A 9,300-nucleotide genomic window follows, 5' to 3' on the forward strand; every position below is an offset into this window, starting at 1 on the left:
TATCTTAACTTTGGCTTCTTAGCTTACGGTCAAATTCTGTGGGTCTTGTTTGTTGATTTGTTGACTGTAGGTTTCAATATGGTCGCTTTTTATATCGTCGTTTTCGCTTTTAATCGGGCTGGTACGAAGTCTGGAAGTGGAGGGCTTGTTGTCTAAAATGTCACCTTAGTTTAGTAAAGGTCGTTTTTGGGCTTTTTTGGGTGCTTATATGGTGTTTATTTTTTGGTTCACCAATTTTTGCTTAGGTTTTTGCGTGGGGTGATGGATATACCGGGTGTGATCGCTTTTGATGGCTTTTTGAAAATCCACTTGTTCAGTGACTTTAATAGCCGTGCGCTGTTTTTTGCTCCAGGAAAGCGTGACATGATGTATCTACTTGGCTGTGGTTGTGCTGGTCGTTAACATCATTTCTACAATTATCCAGAATTTTTTATTTGTGCATTCACTGTTGCCGTGGTGTGTTCAGCTGAAGAAAAGTTAGAGCGAGTTTTTTTTGGCAAGACACCACATCGCGGTGTCTTTCATCACGGTGAAACTTTTTCAAAACTTTCCACAGCCTAAGACCATCAGTTTCGGTTCGAAAATCGTAGGTTGGTTGCACTGTGCTTCGTAGTTCAAGTTCGGCGGTCGATTCATTGCAGCGGTCTTTGATGTAAGGAACATTAAACATATAGCATCTAGATTTTGACTTCGAAAGAACCGCTCACGCGAATATCGTCGACTGGTGTAGGTCTTTGCTACTTCTTTCGTGCTGCGTAATCATTATAAATTAAAAAAAAAGAAATCGCTTGAATATGACAAGGTAAATAAAGAGGGATGAGCTACTACCTATCTTAGCCCGAAAGATAACAGAAACACAAAAAAAAAGGGGTTTTTTGATACATTTTTTCCTCACTTGGGGACCCCAGACTGCAAAATTCTCAACACTTCGAAAACACTTCGCCTTCGCGAAGTGACACCCCGCCCTGCTGCCCTGTAAATAAATTTACTTATCATTTCTTTTGGGCGGCCCCTTCTGGGTCCAGGAGTCTTAGCGATCCATGTCACGGTGGATCAAGGGATTTTTGAAAATTAGAATTTATCCCATTCTTTTTTTTTTTTTGTTTGAATGAGCTCTTTTTTTTCCTTGTATAAATCCAATGATGGGTAGAGTCATATACAAAAAATCGAATTTTTCGCTCACCATACTAAGTTCAGCTGCGATCTTCGAAGAAAGTGCTTTACTGGAGAACCTGAAATGCTGCGGAAAAAAAAATCCCTCGACATTTTTGGCGCACTGAATTGTCACTTTTTTTTTAAATAAAACAAATAAAAAGAAAAATCGATAAAAAAAAAATTAATTCTTCACCGAGGTTCAGTAGCCGCGATAGACACAAAAAAAATCACTCAAATTAACAAAACCAACTCAATCACTCTCACTCACATTGCCTCGGCTCATCATTTTCACTCAACTCCACGTAACTAAGAAAAAAACAATCGATTTAATCTATACACTTAACTGAATTAATTTCTCCAGCTTTTCTTTTCTTTAAATTTTTCCCGGCTCCAACATTTTTCCCTTTAACATTTATAACACGGTTAACATTTTTCGTAGATTTTTTTGGTTCTCCACTTTTTTTCCCTTCCTCTTGAAAGACATATGAGTTGGGCTTTACAAAAATAACTTGGGTTATCTTAATGATTTTGAATCTCGACGGCACTTTTCCGGTTATTTCTTTTCGTTAGTTCTAATCATGCAGCCAATTTAGGCAAAAGAACAAGTGAAGTGACATATTGTCTTAATCAATTAAACTAGAAATTCTTATGTTCGTAGTAGGAACTTCTAACCTGTTAAAGGTTATATCTTGTCTGATAGCAATTTTGTTTACAAAGTTTTTCGTTGATCTCATGGGCTTTCTGCGTCTGCTTATTCGCTTTCTTTCTTATTAACTCAACCGAGTCCTGTCGATAAAACATCAAAGAATGTTTATCTAACAGGTCCAACTTCCTTAACAAGGAGTATGTAGAGCCGCAAGTTACCATATGCTGAATCGAAGAATTCTATTCAAATGATCGCCCCAGTCCTTCTGATTTGCAGATAGGCTTGAAGATGGCTCACATTTCGGAAATTACGATTCGATTTATACGCTCGGAATATTTGTTTTTTTCTCTTACTTTGCATTTGTTTATTCAAACTTCCCAATAAGTTTCAAAATCGTAATGATAAATATTTTGGGTTAGCAGTTTTTATAAACTTCTTTTTGTATTAGACCACTCGCTAGGTGATTAAATGTTACCGACCATAATGCTCAGTCTTACAGTGATATTGCGCCATAGTTAATATTGCGCCATAGGCTGTTACTTGATGATGCTGTATTGAGTTGACTCTGTCCCCTTTAGTTTCACTATTCTTTTCTGGGTAAGATATAATTCGTCCCATTCAGATTGTTGTTTAAATTTCTTTAAATATTCCATGTTGGTTGGTAAACTGTGTCATAATAGTTGACACTTAACTCTCTTTTTTGTGTTGGCATGTCTTTTGTAACCGGCGCTTCACCAATGGAGCTGGAAGGACGTTGTACAGATAGCTGTTCTTTCAAAAGCGGTGCAAAAAAAAAAAAAAAACGGTGAAGTTTTTTTGTCTACTAATCGTACATGGTCGTCCATGCCATGATAAGGTTCAATGGCTCACCAATCAAAAATGCCCTATAGTAAGCGCAGATGAGTCCTTAGAGTTGGGCGACATAGGTGTGATTGGTCGGAAGTTGGAGCAATCCACTTCAATCATGACGGTATTGAGCTCCTTAAATGTCAACGACAACAGTCGTTTTTACAGCCTCTTCCCAAAGGCCTTCAAATGTTCCCGACCGTTGAGGTATGAAATTAAAATCCACCAGTCTTTTACTGCAGTGCTAAATAATTTGAGATTATGCCTTTTCCGACCGTAATGAATTGGGTGGCATTGACGCAATGAATGGTCTATCATTTTCCAAGCCGACTCAAAAATCTTCGAATCACGGCCAAAAATTAATCTGCCGTTATGTAAACATTGTATATATGCTTTATCCGATATTTTTCCACGGATTCTGTGGTGGAAGCTGGACCGCCAAAGAGTCAACCGTGGAAGTCAACAAGGAGCAATATCGCTACGTCGAGACCTTTGGGGCGATCCAAGTAGCTAAGGTCAATAAGACATGGCTAGGTTGAGACGATCCGCTACACTACTAATCGAGACCAACCCTGGACCAACCCGGGGAGTCCGATAATGCTTGAAGAGGCGAACCCTTTCCCAGCGAGGACCCGTGTGTGTCGGAATTGTGGTGAAAGCCCGATAGACTGTTTTGGAGATTACTACCTTAAGTTCGTCTACGACAGCAATTCGTAGACCAATTGTTCTTCACCCAGCAGCGCAATCCGCGCCATGCAGCACGACGAGAGAGGGAGGACAACGGAACAACGGTGTGTCGGAATTGTGATGAAAGCCCGATAGACTGTTTTGGAGATTACTACCTTAAGTTCGTCTACGACAGCAATTCGTAGACCAATTGTTCTTCACCCAGCAGCGCAATCCGCGCCATCCAGCACGACGAGAGAGGGAGGACAACGGAAACGGGCTTAACAAGCCAGTTTGAGAAATGGCTAGGGTGAAACGTTCGTCTTTCAATGCGCGTCTTGCTGCAGCTACAGTAGTTTATTGCGGATCGGTTGCTGCTCCTGATCTGGTTTCATGATGTAGAAATGGGTGATGTTCTTTGTCACACTTGAAACATGAGCGTCCACGGCATTCCACGGCATACATCCTTTGTTTTTGTACCCAGTTAACACGTTCGGATATCTATCTGCTCCGTTCTTGAATGTTTAGTCTATGTCAAGACCCTAGATCTCTCTCTAGAGCCATTAAAAATTGGTCGTAAAGGGATCTGCCCGTAAAAAGCTCAGTGCCGAGTCGCTTCAACGGTACCGGTTTTCCCATCACAGTAAACTCGTTTAGAGCGCGCTCACTAGAATCGCCTTTTGTCGACGATATGCCGATCTGAGCATTTCGGATACTATCCGAAAGAATGGTCAAAGTATATATGTATCAGTTCAGTTGCTGCTGGTTTTACCCAAATGTTTATTTGGTTAGTCTCTGTTAGACTCTGAAAATATCAGATGTGTCGAAGGTATTTCCGATTCATATTGAAAAAATACGAACTAAAAAATAAAAAAAAAAAAATAATATGAACAACCTAACCATATTAGTAACTTTAAATCTTTCTAACTCGGGTGCCATATTCCCACTTGACGGTTTTGGCCTGTTTTAGTAGTGGGAATATACGGGAGTGGTGATTCGGGAGCGGCACGTAGTGGAGACACCTACCTTCGTTTATCAAGATACGAACTGAGTCGATACACGAACCTATGATTCGCCGAGACACATTCAATTGGATAAATATAATTCCTGTTGGAAAATGTATTGGGTTTCAGTAAAAACCTGGTTGAAGGTATATATTAATCAGTTTGGTTGCTGCTGGTTTTACCCAAATATTTATTTGAATAATCTTAGGACTCTGAAAATATCAAATGTGCCGTAGGAAACGATTAATGGTAACAAACGTTATAATCCTTCAAAGTGTCTCCTCTTTAAAAAATTTGTGCAACATGTGAGCAATGTGCGTTGACACACGAGCTGGAATTATTTTCCGATAAAATAACTTAATTAAAATTGTAAAACTGTAAAATAGACCAAATAAACATGAAAATTAAGTTAGCATTAATTTGTTACCTATATTGAATAAACAAGCAAATTAAGTTTGTGAGGAGTATTAAAACTCCCCACAAATCGAGGTGCTGGAGAACTGCCTAGCAACAGCGAAGAAGGCTGAAATATAGAAGGAGTCAAGGGCAACCAGGTCAAATGGGAAATAATGGACCTTGGACTCAAGACGGCCAAGGGCACAGAGGTCGAACGGTAATGGTGCGGACTTTGGACAAGCACAAAGAGGACGCACCGTGAACTAACGGGACCTGGGTTGGACCTTGTACCCAAGCGGGCCGTACGGAGGAAAGGAGGAAATAACGGGATCCCCGCGGCCTATAAAAGGGACTGCGCAGGCGCAGCTCGAGACAGTCAGCTAAACACGCGTAAGTCATACGTGCAAGAGGATAATCGGGCAGAGTACGGGCGCAGTCCCGGCGCGACCGCGCGACAGACAGTCAGCTAAACACGCGAAGAGCCGTACCCCGGGACAGAGAATCAGCTAAATACGCGGAAGTCATACGTGCAAGAGGATAACAGGCCGACAGTCAGCTAACACGCGAAGGCCGTACGTGCGATCAGAAGGGTCAGTGGAGTCATTGGTCGGTCAAGTTGGTCCGGACTCACGGACGATACACCTCCCCACCATAGCATCCTAAGCCCCAAGCCTAAACACGGTACCACGGTCGAGGACGCCGCAGGACAACGAAGGGCATCGGCAGCGCACAGGAACCTGGCACGGGCGGAAGGGTCGGTGGAGTCATTGGTCGGTCAAGGTGGTCCGGACTCACGGACGATACACCTCCCCACCATAACATCCTAAGCCCCATTCGAGCCGACACGGTCGTGAAGCAAAGGAAGGACAACGAGAGAGCAACACCGCGCAGCCGACGGCGAGAACCAGGAATCTGTCATTAAAGAAGTCAGCAATAAAGCTGTTATAACCTAAACTCTGTCTTCTCTTTGGTCGGGCAATCACACAAATCATAAATTTGGTGGGACTAACACACAAACTCTCTGAGCTAGCCGTTGCAATTCGTAGCGAGCAAAACTAAGAATAACAGTTCGTTACAAGTTATTATTCCCTTAGGAGGCGAGATATGCCCCATAGTTCAAATTAAACAAATTAAATAACCATGATTTCTTTAATTAAATACGGTTAGTAATGGTAATGAGATTATGATAGTTTTACTTACTTTTCCAGCAGGGCGGATATAAAAAAAAGTAGCGTATAATTATTTCACTACTTGCTGAGTTGCTTTCCTTGCTTAATCCCTCTTATCACTCCTTTTATGTCTATTTTCTCTGTCGACATATTTATATTTATATTTGTTTTGTCTACAAAAGACCCACCCTTGGCCACAAAAATAGCTTTTAAGCGTAGATAAACAGTCGTGTTCGTTACATACAAATTGGAACCCAACGTGGTTCCCAAAAGATACATTTCTTGAAAGATTTTTTCCGAAGGATTTTTTTTTCGAATACTTTTACCTTATCTTTTTTGTTTACCTTTATTTTTGTTATAAATTATAATTATTAATAATAGTTTCTGTATTTTGGTCGTACTAAGTCGAACCAGACCGGTCATAATATTATAAAATGTGAGGTTCGTAAAACTACACGCTGATGTTGGGAAAACTAAACTCAATTGTTGAAAACCCTTTATAAATTATTGTCATTTTAAGAACATATTTTTTGACAATTATGTATATCATAGCAAGAAAAGCAAGAAAAGTATTAAGGAAATATGCACTAAATGAAACGACCCAAATACTATGAGTTTGTCAATACGAAAAAATTGTATTTATAGTGGCGTCCGGCCTAAGATATCGGCTTATTCACTAAATACATCACACTTCGGTCAAAAGAGAGGTTCATCTGCGGAGTGGTGCACAGCACTGCTTAGAAGTGAAGTTAAAAAAAATTTTGCCAATGGCAAAAGTATGTTAAAAACATTTATAATATATAGTTTTCTTTAATATTTTTCTTCGTTCTCATTTTAGTTTGAATTGGATATAAACGGTGCACCAAAACTTGGATCAGGATTGCGTGGATTGGGTACTGATGTGGCTATCATAAGTAGCATGGTTTTCTTAGCCCAATTTCTTTTATCTTTATGTATGGGAACTATTATAAAAATATCGGGAACTACAACAGCTGTTATTAGTACAGCCAGTTTTCTAAGTTTTTGTGGAGCTTTGTCTGCTACAAGAATTATGTATTTAGATCTTTAACCATAATATGAATAAAACACTTAATTAATTTTAACAAATAATAAACTGATACATATTATTTTGACTTAAAAGTATTTCTTTAATTAATCTTTAAACTTTAAACTAAATCTTTATAATTAATCTTTAAACTAAATAATTTAAAGTATATGGCTTCAATTCACTCATCGGGAATTCTAAGAACTCTTTTGCTATTCTGCACTTCGTGATGAAAAGTAGAAATCCGATTTTATACTCAATGGCTAGTGGATTTACAGTAGCTAATCTGGCTTGCACCTAGGATGAATACATAACGTTACCTAACGAATGTCGACTTCATACATAGGCCGTGAACCAGGCACGATTGAAGACCCCTCAGTTACGACTTCCACATTAGAGGATCCAATCTCGTAAAAAAAGTTATATAATATATTTAATATAAATTTATTATTATATATAAGTTTTTTTATATTTTTTTATTTTCTTAAGGCCAGGGTCTTCTCCGCTGGTATATTTAAATAATGTATCTGCAAAATTACAAGCCAATCAAAACTGGGAAGATTTTGGAATAGGCTTAAAAAGCCTTTTTTTAGTTAATGCCGTCAATATAGTAAGCGCACAAGAGATCTTCCCCCACAACGCTCCTGAATGCCTTCGGCAAATTGTTGCGCTTCAGAAGTTTGGTTATCGCTTCAATCTGAAAGAAAAAATAAAAACAGAATCAGTTTCACTATCATTTAGACTATAAATACATTACTTACGTATAGATCTTTGGACCCTAAGCTTATTTTCAGCCATAAAGCTAAAAAAAATTCTCATCCAATGCGACTGGGCATGCCACATCCTTGGCCTTCCTCTTCAAGAAAACCTCCAGCAAAGCCGTCATCTTTGCAACCTGGTTCGTGGTCTCTGCCAGTTGCTTCCTGTTCGCTTTCATTGCGTTTTCCAAGGCCATATACCCACTTGCTGACAAATACCTAGTCCTCTCTTGCCTGAGTATGAACGGTTTTTTTTTATTTAATGAGAGAGGATCCCTATATTATTTTCGGCATCGACGGTTTTGACCTGTTTTGTGGTAGTAGTACGGGAGTAGTGTTACGGGAGCGGGGGGTAGTGGAGACACCAGTCTTCTTTTACCAAGAAACGAGCTAAGTCGAGACACGAACCTAGGATTCGCCGAGACACATTCAATTGGATAAATATAATTCTTGTTGGAAAATTGTTTAAGTTTCAGTAAAATCCTGTTTGAAGCTGTTTGAAGGTTGGTGTCTAGAAGGTGTATAAATTAGGGAAAGGTTTGCCGGCGGTTAACGCGCGCGGCTTTTACTAATCGGACGTCAGGCGGAGCCGTGACAATAAGAAGATTAGGAGTTTACTTTTAATGCTTTATTATCCCGAGCCAAGCGGAGCTGTAGCGTCGGAGGCAAAATCAGAACTGAATATAAAAATACAAGAATTCAAACTTATGAGCTAGCATGAAAACGAAACACATTGTTGCGATCCCATATTCGTAGCGGCCACGCAAATCTGCAGTGTCTGCCGGCTACGTATCGACATCCGGCATAATGCTTACGTTGCAGTATGCCGATGTCGTCGTATTTCATGCGCCCGTGGGAGCGACGTTAGCTTTAGTTAACTACCCCCCCCTCAAGACGGAGGCCGCCCTCGGCCGATCTTAACTCAGCAATTGCCACGTTCAGTCGTCTTGCGGACCTCTTGGCCTTCCAGGCGCGCCAGCCCACAATGGCAACACATAACAGGAGGCAACATGATGCTGCTACGGTCAGTGCCACTCGCTGGGGTAGTTCGGCGTTGAATTCTTCTCTGAACCTCTGGATTGTCTCTAGGTTACCTTCATTTAGGCGATGAAGGTACGGGAGACTGAGCACGCTTTGGTGGGAGGTGATGTTCAGCAGAGGGAATTTCGCTACCCCCGGTACTCTGTTAATGACGGCACGTCGGGCGAAGGTAACAAGATGCGTACCATGCACCCAGATTTCAGAGCCGTTGTCCACTCGTACCTTGGCGGCCCTGTCGTTGATGATGACGATCCCCTCATCTACATAGGTGATGGGGTCCAGGCTGCTGGGTTGTATTTCGCAGTGCGCCTCGCCGCCTGCATGGAGTTCTTTCGCACAAGAGCTGCCTGATGATAGCTGGCAGAAGGTGGCGCTGGTTGATGCGGTGCAAGCTTTGACGGTGTAGACCTCGTTGTCGCATTCTGCGATAACGCCATCATCTAAACGTAGCATAGCTTCTTCGTGACTGACGGGGAAGATAGTAATTTTCTTACAGGCGAACTTAATTACCGGAAATTTAATGATAAAGTGCGTTATTGGACTGCAGAACCTTTACGGACGATACGGACATGAG

The 9,300-nt window shown here is 40.9% G+C and overlaps 1 protein-coding gene across 1 annotated transcript in view; it reads left to right on the forward strand.

Annotated features, from left to right (window-relative positions):
• LOC26527115 (proton-associated sugar transporter A) overlaps positions 1 to 7,022 on the forward strand; it is a 185,678-nt gene extending 178,656 nt beyond the window's left edge. The window contains exon 8 of the mRNA XM_026983516.1: positions 6,721 to 7,022. Within this exon, the coding sequence (XP_026839317.1) occupies positions 6,721 to 6,951 (231 nt within the window). The 3' untranslated portion in view covers positions 6,952 to 7,022. The remainder of the gene's footprint in view (positions 1 to 6,720) is intronic.
• Positions 7,023 to 9,300: the final 2,278 nt, after the last annotated feature.

Source organism: Drosophila erecta, unplaced genomic scaffold (genome assembly GCF_003286155.1).
Source record: "Drosophila erecta strain 14021-0224.00,06,07 unplaced genomic scaffold, DereRS2 tig00000305-arrow-arrow-pilon, whole genome shotgun sequence".
Taxonomy (NCBI): Eukaryota; Metazoa; Arthropoda; class Insecta; order Diptera; family Drosophilidae; genus Drosophila; species Drosophila erecta.